General features: G+C 45.4%; 2 protein-coding genes and 1 pseudogene across 2 annotated transcripts; all 3 read left to right on the top strand.

Annotated features, from left to right (window-relative positions):
* Positions 1-6,217: 6,217 nt before the first annotated feature.
* Positions 6,218-10,082, top strand: LOC123188369 (uncharacterized). Its single transcript, XM_044600456.1, has 2 exons — positions 6,218-7,634; positions 10,016-10,082. Coding segments are annotated over exons 1-2 (1,320 nt in total). The 5' UTR covers positions 6,218-6,315; the 3' UTR covers positions 10,017-10,082.
* Positions 10,083-10,264: 182 nt separating this feature from the next.
* On the top strand, positions 10,265-13,122 carry LOC123096360 (ubiquitin-activating enzyme E1 3-like; annotated as a pseudogene).
* A 163-nt stretch (positions 13,123-13,285) lies between these two features.
* On the top strand, positions 13,286-14,446 carry LOC123084891 (uncharacterized). The gene is made up of 2 exons (XM_044506455.1): positions 13,286-14,057; positions 14,167-14,446. Exons 1-2 carry the CDS (start codon positions 13,443-13,445, stop codon positions 14,233-14,235), a joined length of 684 nt encoding a protein of 227 aa, XP_044362390.1. The 5' UTR covers positions 13,286-13,442; the 3' UTR covers positions 14,236-14,446.
* The last annotated feature ends 2,038 nt before the right edge of the window (positions 14,447-16,484 follow it).

The following is a 16,484-nucleotide window of genomic DNA, read 5'->3' on the forward strand; positions in this document are numbered from 1 at the left end:
TCTTGTTCTTGTTACTAGACTTGGCTTGAGGCATGTAAATGGATAAGAGTAAACGCTTGGCAATGTAAGAAGAACTTTTGTTGTGGAGATCATCATTGATTGCTTTTAAGAACTCATGCTCTTGCTCAAGATTGAGCTTTTCAAAGCGTAATTTCTCATGAGCTCTTAAAAGTTCTCGATGATCTTCGAAGATAGTTTCATGAGCTAACTTAAGAGTGTTTAGTTCTTTAGTTAGAGCCTCAATCTTCTCCTTATCATTGGCATTCGTTTTATCTTGATTAGCATGATTAATTGACGTTTCATCATAGTATTCATCACTAGAGTTGTCAACAAGCAAATCATCACCTAACAAGTCATCTTCATCACTATTAAAATCAACATACTCGGGATGTGTTACCTTAGGACCTTTGGCCATGAAGCATCTTCCAATTCCTTCATTTGGTGAGTCAAATATGTCGTAGGAGTTGGTTGACACAAGTGCTAGACCGGCAACACCTTCATCTTGAGTATCTTCGGAGTCGGAGTGATAACTTCTCTCGGAGTGGCTGTCGGAGTCGGAGCCGGATACCCATTCACCAACATGAGCTTGATGTCTTCGTTTTGTGTAGCTCCTTGATGATTTTTCCTTCCTTTCCGAATCCTTGCTTCTCCGTGAGTATCTTCGTTCATAACGATCATCTCTACTCCTTCTCTCTCTTGGTGGTGATTCTTTGCTTCTTCTTTTTGGAGAATCTTCTCTTCTCTTGTAGGGAGCCGTACACTCATTGGAATAGTGTCTGGGTCTTCCACAACCATAGCAGTTTCGCTCTCGACTAGAAGATCTTTTGTCATTGTAGGACCTTGACTTGAAGCTTCTATCTTTGCTTCTACTCTTGTAGAACTTGTTGAAGTTCTTCACCATTAAGCTCAATTCTTCATTGAAGTTTTGTTTCTCACTTGATGATGTAGGGGCTTCACATGAGGCTTTGTAGGCACCACTTGATTTGTTGTGAAGTTCCTCTTTATCCTTAAGTGACATCTCATGAGCAACAATTCTTCCAATCACCCCCGTTGGCTTGAGATCTTTGTAATTGGGCATCATTTGGATCAATGTGCACAGGGTATCATATTTTCCATCCAAGGCTCTTAGAATCTTCTTGATGATGAATCTATCGGTCATCTCTTCACTTCCTAAGCCGGCAATCTCATTTGTGATGAGAGCAAGCCTAGAGTACATTTCAGCGACACCTTCACCATCTTTCATTTTGAACTTGTCAAGTTGACTTTGAAGCACATCCAACTTGGATTCCTTGACGGAGTCGGTACCTTCGTGCATATCAATCAAAGTGTCCCAAATTTCCTTTGCATTCTCAAGACGGCTGATTTTGTTGAATTCTTCGTGGCACAATCCGTTGAAGAGAATATCACAAGCTTGAGCATTGTATTGCAACATCTTCAACTCATCCGCGGTAGCTTCACGGTTTGGTTCTTTCCCATCAAAGAAGTCACCTTGCAAACCAACACACACAATAGCCCAAACGGCGGGGTTATGTCCAAGAATATGCATTTTCATTTTATGCTTCCAACTAGCAAAATTAGTACCTTCAAAGTAAGGACCTCTACAGTGATAATTTCCCTCGCTAGACGCCATACTCTCCTAGGTTGTGAAATCAAGGCTATGACTACCAAAAACTATGGAGCTCAAAGCAAATGGAGACCAAAGGTCTGATACCACTTGTAGGATCGAAAGTATGTCTAGAGGGGAGGGTGATTAGACTACTTGACCAAATAAAAACTTAACATTTTCCCAATTATAGTTCTTGGCAGATTTTAGCTATTGTAGGACAAGTCAAGCAATCATCACACAATTCAAGCAAGCATGCAAAGAGTATATTGGCAGCGGAAAGTAAAGCATGCAACTTGCAAGAATGTAAAGGGAAGGGTTTGGAGAATTCAAACGCAATTGGAGACACGGATGTTTTTCCCGTGGTTCGGATAGGTGGTGCTATCCTACATCCACGTTGATGGAGACTTCAACCCACGAAGGGTAACGGTTGCGCGAGTCCACGGAGGGCTCCACCCACGAAGGGTAATGGTTGCGCGAGTCCACGGAGGGCTCCACCCACGAAGGGTCCACGAAGAAGCAACCACCCACGAAGGGTCCACGAAGAAGCAACCTTGTCTATCCCACCATGGCCATCGCCCACGAAGGACTTGCCTCACTAGCGGTAGATCTTCACGAAGTAGGCGATCTCCTTGCCCTTACAAACTCCTTGGTTCAACTCCACAATCTTGTCGGAGGCTCCCAAGTGACACCTAGCCAATCTAGGAGACACCACTCTCCAAGAAGTAACAAATGGTGTGTTGATGATGAACTCCTTGCTCTTGTGCTTCAAATGATAGTCTCCCCAACACTCAACTCTCTCTCATAGGATTTGGATTTTGTGGAAAGAAGATTTGAGTGGAAAGCAACTTGGGGAAGGCTAGAGATCAAGATTCATATGGTAGGAATGGAATATCTTGGTCTCAACACATGAGTAGGTGGTTCTCTCTCAGAACATATGAGTTGGAATTGTGTATGTGTTCTGATGGCTCTCTCCACGAATGAAGAGGAGGTGGAGGGGTATATATAGCCTCCACACAAAATCCAATCGTTACACACAGTTTTCCAATCTCGGTGGGACCGAATCAACAAACTCGGTCAGACCGAAAAGGTAAACCTAGTGACCGTTAGAGATTTTCGGTGGGACTGACATGCAACTCGGTAGGACCGATATGGTTAGGGTTTGGGCATACCGTAATCTCGGTGAGACCGATTACACAAACTCGGTGAGACCGATTTTGGTAATTAGCTAACCAGAGAGTTGGTCAGGCAAACTCGGTGGGACCGATTTGCTCTTTCGGTGAGACCGAAAAGTTACAAAAAGGAAACACTGAATTTACATTGCAATCGATCCGCTCTTTCGATGAGACCGAAAAGTTACGAAAGGGAAATAGAGAGTTTGCAATCCCATCTCGGTGAGACCGAGATCCCTATCGGTAGAACCGATTTGCTTAGGGTTTGGCAATGGCTATGACAAGTGAAACTCGGTGGCGCCGGATAGAAAGAATCGGTATGACCGAGTTTGGCTTAGGGTTTAGGTCATTTATGGATATGGGAAAGTAGTTGAGGGTTTTGGAGCATATCACTAAGCACATGAAGCAAGAGGCTCATTAAGAAACACCTCATCCCTCCTTGATAGTATTGGCTTTTCCTAAAGACTCAATGTGATCTTGGATCACTAAAATATAAAATGAAGAGTCTTGAGCTTTTGAGCTTGAGCCAATCCTTTGTCCTTAGCATTTTGAGGGTTCCACTTTCACATCCATGCCATGCCAATCATTGAGCTTTCCTGAAATAGTCATCTTGGAATAGCATTAGCTCAATGAGCTATATGTTGTTATGAATTACCAAAACCACCTAGGGATAGTTGCACTTTCACCGTCCATGGTGAACTCGGCGGAGCCGTCGCCCGCAGCTTTCCCTTCGGATCTCACCAAGGAAGGCGGTGCTACGGAGGCGGGGGGCAGGGCCGCGGAGATGGTTACAATGTCGTCGAGTGCCCACCGCGGGAGGCTGATGTCGCTACCATCAATGCTCAAGCCCTGGGGAAGCCAATGGTTGCTGCGGTGTGTTCCCGTGAACCGCCATGGCGAACCCATCGCCCCGGACACGGGATCCTCCTCGGATCAGCAATATGAGGTCAGCGAGAGGCTAAAGCTTGGCGTCGGCAAAGTGGAAGAGGCGCCGGGCACTGGCAACCCCAAAGTCGAAAAGTACCCTGAGGTCACCGAGGAGGTTTCTCCACAGCTATTGAAGGCACGCCCTGGCCGCCGCCGCCACCTTGCTATGCCATCCCACGCGGCCACGACCGTCGTGAGTGCATCGTCGCGGGCATTCGAGCGCGAGCGGAGGTCGGTCCGCGCCGATGCGCTCAACAGGCCACGATTCTCCATATCACTCTCCGCGGAGGAGATTGAGGAAGACATCTACGGCCTCATCGGCGCACTCCCATGTAGTCGCCCTCGCCGTCGGCCCCGCAAAGTGCAAAAGCAGCTCGATGTGAGTTCCCGTGCCTCCTCTAATCCCTCCCTTGACCCCCTTACATTCCAGCCCCTGCCCCTCCTCCATACGGACCCGTTTTTAATTCCATAAACGCTCCTGTCCCTAGCTGCTATTTCCTGGCGCGCGGTTATCGCGGATCAACGTGGAGTCCTACCGGGTGCCGGACAATCGCTGACCCTGTCAACTCAACAAGCGCCTCGACCCAACAGTAAGCAAGCAAAGTGGATTCGCAGATCACAATTCACCTTCAATTGGGTGCTGCCATTGTTAGCTACATAATCCATCGATTAATTGTTCAGATAGAGTCAGAGTTGGTATGTATGGATCCCACCAGGAAACTAGTTGTAAGCAGCAAGTGATGACTTGTTAGTGATTTCTAATTTTGAGTTGTACTCCGTGATATTCATTTCCGTAATAGCACTAGTGGTGGTTCGTTACTTTGGTATCATCAGCAATTGGAAGGACGTAATGTGGTGTACTAGTAATTGCATTGCTCTTGATGCTCAGTATGTTCGTTGATGCTAGTACATTCGTTCACATACATCCCTATTGGAATCTCAATGCTAGTACCAGCTTCAGTGCATACAATTTCTTGCTATTTTTTCTCTAGAAGATGTTTTTGCTAGCTAACCGCAGTGGCGAGTGCCAGTACTGCTTGGTCGCGTTGTAGCTGGTTGACATGTGGGGCCGGGACCAAAAGGTTTCGAAAACCCTAGCACCGTGTGGTCTTGCCAGAGGGTGTTGCGTAGTTCGTCACTTGTTTCCTGATTCCTCGTGGGGTTGGCGTGTCTGGGAGACCCGAGTGAGATAACTGAATGGCATACATGCATCCAAACCCTTGTGGTCCCTATCGTCGTCCTGGAGCGTCCCAGGGTTCGCTGACGCCGCATGGTCCATACGCTTTCTGGGTGTGAGTGGGGCTAATGGATGGGCACAATTCGTGCACACGTTTTTTATGGGATCAAGTCGGGTTATTTCTTTGTTCTACCAGAGAGACTATTCCTACAGTTTTCATGTCTTTTGTGACAATGCTATGTTTTGCACTTCCAAACCTATCAGATTCATTTCTTATTCGTATTCCTAATACCTTTGATTCATCTCAAGTCATTTATTGTCTATTTGAAATGATGTATTTCATAATAAATTTCCATGCAACTCGACCAAAAGATTCGTAGCATATCTCCAACCCAAAATAGGTGGCATAAATTTCAAACGATTTACCCAAAGCAATTGTTTTTTATGGCTGATGCTTATAGCTGTTGAGGAGGAACTATCGTTACAATGTCGTGCTGCAAGTGTCATCCGTAAAGCAATTTCACTCGAACTTTTTCGTGTCATCTAAGCCATTTCCACTCGATCGTTACGAGGCATCTTTTCTAATCGGATGCAGCTGTAGGCCTTGCTCATATGTCAATGGTCCAAGGACACAAGTAAATCAGGGAGACTTTTATGAGATCCCACATTTAGGTGAGATCGTGAGATCAACCTAAAAAAGGAAATCATATTTAGATTAAAAACTTCTGAATTATTTGACAACATCCACGTGGGGTATGTTTACATCTCCAAAAAATCAGATCTAAACTCAATGTACAAAATTGCTACTATTCACATTCAAATTTGTCCTTTTTTTTTCTATTAATGTAAGTTGAATTTGAAGCTGAATTTTTTTAAGGTTGTACATCAAACATTGTTGTGTGTTTAAAAAATTGAAAATATTCAAACATTTTTTTAAATGGATCTCATAGAAATCATGTAATAGATATCACAAGTATAAATGGCCATCCTTTTGGCCGGGCCTAACCAAGCCCGAGGAAGAAAATCTAGACCCGGGCCTGGCCTGGCCGTCAGGCCTACGTTTCAAGCCGAAGCCTAGCCCGTTAGAGGAAAATCCCTCCGGGCCTCGGGCCGAGCCTCTTCCCTAAACAAAATACCCAAGACCAGACCCGGCCCAATGTGTGCTTCAGGCTCAAAACTTAGGCCCATGCCCAGCCCTCGGGCAAGCCCGGGCCAAGTTGGGTCGAGCTTTTTTGGGCCGGGTCGGGTCGGGCCGGACGGGCCGGGTATCCGTTGAGCAGGTATACTCACAAGTCTCCTAAGTAGATCGGCAGTTCGGCACATGATCCCTAGAAAAAAAGTAGATCGGCACACGAGATGCCGAGCCGCCTAGGAAACCCCCTCAAAAAAAAAAAAAAAGACACTGAGGAAACCCTCGCGCATCTCCGCCGCCGACCATGGCGGGCGCTCCCGCAATCGTCGCCGCCGCCGATTCTTACGACCGCGATTGGGCGGGGCTGCCGGAGGAAATACTCCTGATGTTCATGCGGGAGCTGGAGATCCCCGACCTCGTCCGCTCAGGTGCTGTCTGCGCCTCGTGGCATGCTGCTTACCTAGCCGTCCGCCGCCATCGCTTCCCCCTTCCGATCCCCCGGAATCAGCTCCCCTGCCTGGTCTACGCATGCCGCAATTCCGCCGCAGACGGCGCCGTCGTCTGCTGCCCCTTCACCGGCGACTCCGTCCGAGTCCCCCTGCCGCAGCCCCCGCTCACCCGCCACTCCACGGTCGGCTCCGCGCACGGCTGGCTCGTCACCGCCGACGAGGCCTCCAACCTCCACCTCCTCAATCCTATCACGGGCGCCCACGTCGCGCTCCCGCCCATCGCCACTCTCCACCACGTCGAGAGCTGCACCGACGCCCAAGGCCGCCTCATGTACAACGTCTTCGACAGGGGCGATCCCGAGCCGACCCCCTTTGACGCGCGCGAGGCCAGGGACTGCATGTACCACCGTGTCACCCTCTCCTGCAGCCCGGCGGCTGGGAGCGCCTGCATCGTGCTGCTGGTGCACATGCCGATCGGCGAGCTCTCCTACGCCCCGCTCGGCGACGAGCGGTGGACCTGGATCTCGCCCGACGACCACCAGCTCATGGCCATCAGCTGGGGCTTCATGGACTCTTTCTACAATGAGGATGATGGTTTGTTCTATGTGCTTCGCAGCCACAGATCGGTTTTCACCCTCAATTTCAATGGGCCATCTCTTGTTGTCAAAAAGATCATGCGCAGAGTTAGGAAGGGGGATGATCCTTCTAGCATGTACATCATGCAAGCTCCATGGGGTGATATTTTGCAAATATGGAGGTGGAGGAGCTACGTCGATTCATCAACACCCGTGGAGCTTCCTAGAGATCTGCTGGGTCACAACGAAGATGACATAGACCGGTATATTGAGCTCAGAACAACTGAAATAGAGGTCTATAAGGTGGACCTTGAGAACCAGGCACTTGTGAAGATGACAAGCTTAGCGGATCATGCACTATTCCTTGGTTATAATAGCTCCATGTGCTTTGCCACTAAAGATTTTCCAACACTGAAGCCGAACTGTGTCTATATCACGGATGACTCTGTTGAGTATGTCAACATGTGTAAGCATAACTGGCGAGAAATCGGAGTTTGGGATATAGAAAACAAGAGTCTGCAGACTTTTGATAGTGTTTTGCTTACTAATTCCTGGATGAACTGGCCTTCTCCGGTTTGGATAACACCCTCCCTTTTCTAGTAAGTGACTTTTTATTTAGTGATGCCATTGTAGACATTGCAGACTTGTTTTGGCTTTCATTATTGTCAAATTTTTCGTTGTATTACAGCTTAACAGTTTGAGTTTTGTCCCACAACTATATCAATTCTCTCTATATATATATTAAGTTATGAACTTTTCCCTATGTATCACTGGATAATTTTTGGCTTGATTATTGTCATTTTTTTGTTGTATTACAGATTAGTAATTTGATTTTCCCCCCACAATTAAATCAATTTTCTCTATATATTAGTTCCTATGTATTAGTGGATAACAATTTTGGGTTCTGTTAACACCATTCCACTAATCTCTTGTTAGAGCCATGTAGTTTATGTAAAGACCAGTCTAATTCGCTTTTGGGACCAGAGTGAATGACAATAACTTTCTATTCGTGTTTGGCACCAAAGTGAAGGATAGTAATGACAACTTTTCATGTGATTTAACAGAACTCCACTAACATTAGGTTTTACACACCAGTATTAAGAGCTCAAAACTTGTACTCCCTCCGTTCCGAATTACTTGTCTTGGATTTGTCTAGATACGGAGGTATCTAGCACTAAAATGAGTCTAGATACATCCGTATCTAGACAAATCCAAGACAAGTAATTCGGAACGGAGGGAGTAGGAAATAACCCGTTTTTCAACTGAAATATTCTTACTATTTGAACTAGTCATCAACCAGTGCAGATGGATGTGCTAAAATTTTCAGTAATACATTAACTGTAAAGGAGGTTTACTTTAACACAAGGACATGCTTTTAAAAATTATTACATCTAAAAACTATTACCGCCACTTCCTATTATGTCCAAGTTCCGGTCCTTCCCGATTTCTTCGCACCAAGTAAATCGATCTGTTATACACTTTGGTCCTCAGCAGTAAATGGAGTTTCTTCCTTGCCACAAATGGTGTGGTTTGCAATCCAAAAAATGAACCAAAAATCCACCTGAATAGCTTATTATGGAAGAATACAGATCTTGGTATTTTCATTAAAGTAATACCAAAATGGCAGCAAAGGTCAGCATCATGGTGTCGAAAGTTTTTCTTTATAAAGGATACGTACAACAGAAGAATCCAGAGGAGATGACACCCAGCATGCTCCTCTTTCTGAAGCAAACTTCTTGTCTATGTACACAATGGTAGCATGGAATGGGCACTGGTAGTGCAATGATTCCAAGGCCTTCTACTGAGCCAGATATTTATGCAGTATGTACAAACCAAAGTATATAATACACGCTAAGCTGGTGGGGCTAGAATTGCATAACTGATCACTACATATAATTGCATAGAAAGTCCATCACAATAGATGTGAAAGCGATACAGAGACTAACATTATTTGTTATTACTGCTGGGGAGTGGGGATAGTACTCATCTTTCTCCGCTGGATGCACCATCCGAGTAAAAATAGACACCATTACATTTTCTCTACACATTATGCATGGAACAGGGGTAATAGAAGGAAGGGTCCCATCAAAACCTTATTAAATTATTGAGTCTAGCATGTTTCTCTCTGTTTTAACACACCATGGAACACATGAATCAATTTATCTTGGGAGAAGGGAGCACTCCTGCAAGGCATAGTATGTATGTATATAAAGAAAACACAGTAAAATTCCAATTGAAGTAGCACCCAGACCTTTTTAGTATTTTACATTTAGGGCAAAGCTAGCGTGAATATGGTACAGCTAATATTTGGAATCACATCAACACAATAAGCTACATAAATAAACATGGATATTTATATCTTTATTGATTAACCTCAAAAATCTGTATGGCATTCAGTGTTTACTAAATAGAACAAAATCTTAAAATGATTTGTACAGTTAGTGATTATCCTCTGTAGAAGTTCTGCAAAATTGTTGGTAAAAGGCAATCTCACTAAATATAGCAGTATCTTCTGTGTATAAACCTCATGCTCTTAACGGCTTGAACTTTTGCATGATAAAGCACAAATGCTCCAGAAAGATTCACCAATTAGATCTCACTGATCATTTAGAATCATATATCTAGTCTCTCACTTTGCTTGAGTCATGTGGAACACCATGGCTCTCTCTGTTCTCAAACATTAGATCATCGTAATGAAGCAATGGTAACATGCCTGAAACAAAAGATGATGGCCTAGGAACAATCAAATAAGGTTCCCCACACAGTTTAACATCCATACCTATTATACTGAACTTCCTTGATCATTGTGGAAAGCGGTGACCAATGATCTCAAGTACCAATTAATTAATCATATGAATCAATGATCACACACCTGAAACAAAAGGCAAAAATTAGATATTAGCTTGTAATCCGTGAGCGCTCCTATTGGCAGAAAACATGAAGTGCTCCACCTCAAAGCTGGCCTTCCATTTCATTTCAGGTACTCAACTAGCAGAGAAAGGCGCACAAAATTCTAATTACAAATGGATTTTTTCAGCTCAATTAAACAACAATCTAGAGCTGAAGTATGTATGCATTGGACCCTAAAGACTTGAAGCCATTGAATAGCTGCTGCGATGCTCAGATTTCTGTTTTTGGTTCTAAGCTTCATAAGAAGATGCGAGACTCTAATATTTTTGTTGTGGGATCTGGTGCTCTTGGATGTGAATTCTTGAAGAACTTTGCTTTAATGGGGCTTTCTTGTGGCCGTAAAGGGAAGCTAACTATAACAGATGATTATGTCATTGAAAAAAGCAACTTGAGCCGGCAATTCCTGTTTCGTGATTGGAACATTGGACAGGCAAAATCTACAGTATCCGCTACAGCTGCTAGTGCTATCAACTCCAGCCTCCATATTGATGCTCTGCAGAATCGTGCCTGTCCAGAGACTGAACTTGTTCTCAATGATGCATTCTTGGAGGGCCTTGATGCTGTGATCAATGCACTTGATAATGTCAATGCTAGGATCTACGTGGACATGGGATGCCTGTACTTCCAGAAACCATTCTTGGAATCTGGAACGCTGGGTCCCAAATGTAATACACAGATGGTGATTCCTCACCTTACTGAAAACTATGGAGCTTCACGAGATCCTCCTGAGAAACAGGCACCAATGTGCACAGTTCATTATTTTCCGCACAATATTGACCATTGTCTAACATGGGCTCGCTCAAAATTTGAGGGTCTGCTAGAGAAAACTCCAAATGAAGTGAACTCATTTATATCTAATCCTGCTGAATATGCTGCTGCTATGAGAAAGGCAGGTGATGCTCAAGCCAGGTAATTGTTGGAGCGTGTACGTGAATGCCTGACTGAAGTACTACATTCCCCTTTGAATTCAACAATTTGTTATTGGCTTTCTTCCTCTTTCTTTTCATCTTAGCTATTTGAAGTTAAAATGGTTTCACTTTGATTATATATTGCCAACAAATAGGACAGTATCTTTTGTGCTCCAGATGCCATGTAATAACATCTGTTTTCTTTTGCTACGTTTGAAGATTACTTCTCTAATCGTGTGAAGCAGCTAACATTCGCATTTCCTGAGGATGCTGCTACTAGCACTGGTGCTTCTTACTGGTCTGCCCCTAAGCGTTTCCCTCACCCGGTGCAATTCTCAGCTGTTGATTCATCTCACATTCAATTTATACTGGCTTCTTCCATATTGAGAGCGGTGTCTTTTGGGATCCCCATACCGGACTGGGTGAATAACATACCGGACTGGGTGTCTTTTGGGATCCCCGTACCGGATTGGCCGATATAGTAAGTAAGGTTGCAGTGCCTGAATTTGAGCCAAAGAGTGGGGTTAAGATTGAAACAGATGAGAAGGCTACTAACCTCTCCAGTGCCTCAGTTGACGATACTGCTGTTATCTAAGACCTTTTAACCAAGCTGGAAGCATGTGCCAAGAAACTACCTTCAGGATTCCAAATGAAGCCTCTTTTTAACTGCTTCTGATGTGTTAGAGTATTCAAGAGGTTGACAAGCTGAAGGCGAAGTTCATTGCAGGAAGAATCATTCCAGCTATTGCAACTACGACGGCCTTGACTATTGTATTTTTTTAGTTTGAAAAATATTCTGTAAAAAAAGATGAAATGGTCACAGGCTTTGTGTGCCTTGAGCTTTAAAAGGTTCTGGCACACAGTTGAAGACTACCGCAATACGTTTCACAGGAAGCATTTTGATGTTGTGGCTTGCGAGGATGACAACGGGAACGACATTTATATATCTCTTATCTCCATTTACTTCCAATAGGCAGGCGCCGTCACTCTATTGTGAGGATAGATGATGAGTGTGCAAAGAATTCCTGTGGAGAGCTGTTTGAAGCACGCCTGGTGATCGCTTATGGTGTTAGCGCCCATCTCCATCGCGTTTTCTGTGGGTCCTTCCGCTCTGTTGTTGAATGCCAACTATTTGCAGGTGTGCGATGCTGTCTGATGTTTTGATGAATGAACCATAGCATGTTATCCACTGGTTAGCATTGGATTGATATTTTTGGGGTTGCTGGATGATGTGTTCATTGGGTCATTGCAATTGTCGTTTACCTAGTACCTCACTGCAACCATCACATTATTCTTCCTTGCAACTCTTTATCCCTGGAGTTGATCTATGAACATATTGTTGTTGTGGTTAAGCAAAACTGTATCTAGCAGTTTTGCATTTGTTTTTCAACTTGGCTGATCCCCTTTTCATTGCTTTGACATAACAGAAATACAAGAGCTAGCCAGTTCCAAGCGAGGTTCAGGAAGCAGGAAAGGGGAAAGAGCTGAGTTCAGCGCACCGCTGGGAAGCCTACTACATGTGCTAATCGAAACACATGCTATGGAGCGAAAACTTAAAGGCGACAAATGCTCCCGTTGGCCGGCACCACCCCTCGGGAGGCGGTAGACCCAGGCGGCGGGGAGGTGCGGCGGTGTTGGTGGTGGCTGGATCCGGACGGAATCGGTTGGATTCAGTGCGGCAGCGGCGGCGACAGGATTTGGCAGCGGGGGGCTGTGGTAAGGAGGCGGTTGGGCGGCGAGGGGTGGATTGGCGTTTTTGGGCAGCAACCTTCCAATATATGCATCCGGTTGTGCCCTGTTTTTGGGCTACCCAAAAACGTTTTTGATCATGTTGAAGTTTTTGGGCAGCTATTGGAGAGGTTTTTTGGCCTCCAAAAGCCGCAAAAGGCAGTGTTGCCCTATTGTTGGAGACGCTCTTATGAGCATGGTTACTATATCCAGTTTTGTATGGCATGCACAATTTTAGATTGTCAATTTGACTACCGAAACACGTCTTGCACGCCATTAAAAATATATCCTTAGACTCGCTGCCGAATGAAGCTTTAAAGTATTTTGTTTTTGTTTTTATAAGATCATTGGACATGAAGGTAAATGTGTAGATCAGCATTGCATCGTATGCACTTTTTTTCCTACACAGAAAGGTACACTGAAACATTAGTTTTAAAAACGGTGATCCATGCAATGGTCTAGAGGGAGAAATTCATAGAGAAATGGAGTGTACACACACGACTTTCTCCTGCAAAAAAGAAAGGAAGAAAGTAAACATAAAACAGAAAAAACACACCGTTTTATAAATAAATCCAAAAAATGACATAAAGCATAGGGGGAAACCTCATTGTACGCCCCCCCCCCCCCCTAATAAACGCGTACACACGGTCCCCCTTCCCCCGTTACTTATTCACCAATGACACATCCATCTATTTCCCTTTTAGCCCATGCTTTAAATGCCGCAAGCAAACCCACCCTCGTCCTCGTCGTATCTCAGATCTCGTCCTCACCACATCAGATCGTACCCCTCTCACTGCCGCCGCAGCCAGATCTAGAGCGGCTGCAAAAGCGGCGATCGTGGGTGCGACATCCCCCCTGACCATGGTGAACCCGGCGGAGCCGTCGCCTGCGGCTTTCCCATCAGATCTCACCAAGGAAGGTGGCGCTAGGGAGGCGGGTGGCGGGGCCGTGGAGGTAGATCCAACGCCGTCCAGCGCCCATCGAGGGAGGCTGATGTTGCTGCCATCAATGCTCAAGCCCTGGGGGAGCCAACGACGGCTGCGGTGCGTTCCCGTCAACCGCCATGGCGAAACCATCGCCCCGGACACGGGATCCTCCTCGAATCAGCAATATGAGGTCAGCGAGAGGCTACAGCTTGACCTTGGCAAGGTGGCAAAGGCATCGGGCACCGGCAACCCCGTAGTCAACAAGTACCCTGAGGTCACCGAGGCGGTTTCTCCACAACCGTTGAAGGCACGCCCTGGCCGCCCGCGTCGCCTTGCTATGCCATCCCTCGTGGCCACGATCGCCGCGAGTGCGCCGCCACAGGCGTTCGAGCGCAAGCGGCGGTCGATCCGCGCGGATGCGCTCAAGAGGCCACGATTCTCTGTATCACTCTCCGCGGAGGAGATTGAGGAAGACATCTACGGCCTCACCGGTGCACTCCCGCGTAGCCGCCCTCGCGGTCGGCCCCGCAAAGTGCAAAAGCAGATCGACGTGAGTTCCCGTGCCTCCTCTGCTCCCTCCCCCGACCCCCTTACATTCCAGCCCCTGCCGCTCCTCCCTAGGTACCCGTTTTTAATTCCATAAACGCTCCTGTCCCCAGCTGCTATTTCCCGGCGCGCGGTTATCGCAGATCAACATGGAGTCCTACCTGGTGCCGGACAATCGCTGACCCTGTAAACTCAACAAACGCCTCCACCCAACAGTAAGCAAGCAAAGTGAATTCGCAGATCACAATTCACATTCAATTCGGTGCTACCATTGTTAGCTACATAATCCATCGACTGATTGTTCAGATAGAGTCAGAGTTGGTATGTATGGATCCCACCAGGAAACTAGTTGTAAGCATCAAGTGATGACCTGTTAGTGATTTTTAATTTTGAGTTGTACTCAGTGATAGTCATTTCCGTAATAGCACTATTGGTGGTTCGTTACTTTGGTATCATCAGCAACTGAAAGGACGTAATGTGGTGTACTAGTATTTCACTGTCCTCGATGCTCCAGTTAGTATGTTCGTTGATGTCTATCCCCTATTGCAATCTTAATGCTAGTATTCATCCTATTGCAATCTCAGTGCTAGTACCAGCTTCAGTGCAGTTTCTTGCTATTCTTTCTCTAGAAGACGCGACGAGTGCCCAGTACTACTTGGCCGCGTTATAGCTGGTTGGTGCGTGGGCCCGGGATCAAAAGGTTTCAAAAACACTGGCACCGCGTGGCCTTGGCTGTGGGTGTTGCGTAATTTATCATATGTTTCCTGATTTCTCGTGGGATTGGCGTGCCAGGGAGACCCGAGTGAGATAGTTGAATGACATATATATATTTGAACCCTAGGTGGTCCCTATCGTCGTCTTGGAGCGTCCCAGGGTTTGGTGACGCTACACTGTTTTCTGGGTGTGAGTGGGGTTGGTGGATGAGCACCGGCGTTTAATCTCTTGCTGGCAGTAGCCAGGAAAAGGTTACTGCTGAGCCGCTTATTTGTTAGCATATATTAAACGAATTTGGTTCGTATCAATGGAAAAAAATAAACACCATAGTGTGAAATAGATGGTTTGATTAATTCCTTAGTCCATCAATGATCTTGGCCCTTTGCTCTCCTAGCCATCCGATTTTGCAATGGATTGCCAAGATTGATAGATTATACCGATAACCCTAACAGCTCATCTACCTTAGTTATGGGACGCGACATTGACATGCGTGCATATGTAGCTGACACAAACTTAAGCTACTCTTTATATTTTTTGAGGGTTATTTATGTGATTCTAATTCATATGGTTTCCTTTCCTATGAATGCCATTTGGATCAAAGGAATGGTGCCACCAAAATTCGTTGGATTAGCCTTCTACTCCATTCGTCCGAAAAAGCTTGTCCCTCAAATTGATGTATCTAGCACTAAGCTTGTCCCAGCTTGTCCCTCAAATGGATGTATCTAGCACTAACTTAGTGTGGTGCTAGATACATCTATTTGAGGGACAAACTTTTTCAAACGGAGGAAGTATATCTTAATTCCATGTGAATTTGAATATTTGCTCCAATCTATTTTTAACCCTCATCAAGGCGGTTTTTTCTTTGTTCTACTCGAGCGACTGTTCCTAGTTACAGTTTCATGTCTTTTGTGACAATGCTATGTTTTGCACTTCCAATCCTATCAGATTCCTTTGTTATTCGTATTACTAATACCATTGATTCATCTCAAGTCATGTATTGCCTATTTGAAATGATGTATTTCATAACAAATTTCCATGCAACTCGACCCGAAAGATTCATGGCACATCTCCAACCCAAAATAGGGGGCATAAATTTCAAACGATTTACCTAATGCTCGCAAATGAATCAAACTTCTAATCTTGTCCCTCGAAATCATGGTAGAGAGTAAATTATAGACAATCTATGGGAGGAGGCGATTAATGATCTAGCCATTACATCCGATGTCTTCTCTCTCCTCAGATCTCGCAGTGTTCCCTCTCTCAGCCATCAATAGCCTGCTTTTCCTCAAATTTGGCGAGATTTCACGGCCTCAAATAAGACCTCGCGGGGGCATCTCAGTCCAAAATTGGTGTTTCTGCTGCCCACTATCTTCAGTAAAAAAATGTGCCAACTATTCTGGGGTGGTGGGAGTATAAGTTGCTGATGTGATCCCCTGCTCATTGGGAGATGAAATCTAAGGCATGTTCAGACAACCCAAACTTGTGCAAGACTCCACCATATGATGGTGCGCTACACCTTGGGTGGCCCGTCAGATGGCAAGCTGGACCGAGCATGGCTTTAGGTCGGTAGGATTCTTGTAACCCTAGGCCTCACCCCCCTTTATAAGGTGAGGACAGTGGATAGGTCAAGGAATCAACTTCATAGTCATTGTCTTGGTAGATACTACCTTCATCTGGGTTTATTAGCCCCCTTATATTTTGGATCCAACTTTAACTT

This window comes from Triticum aestivum, chromosome 1A (genome assembly GCF_018294505.1).
Source record: "Triticum aestivum cultivar Chinese Spring chromosome 1A, IWGSC CS RefSeq v2.1, whole genome shotgun sequence".
In the NCBI taxonomy this organism is placed as follows: Eukaryota; Viridiplantae; Streptophyta; class Magnoliopsida; order Poales; family Poaceae; genus Triticum; species Triticum aestivum.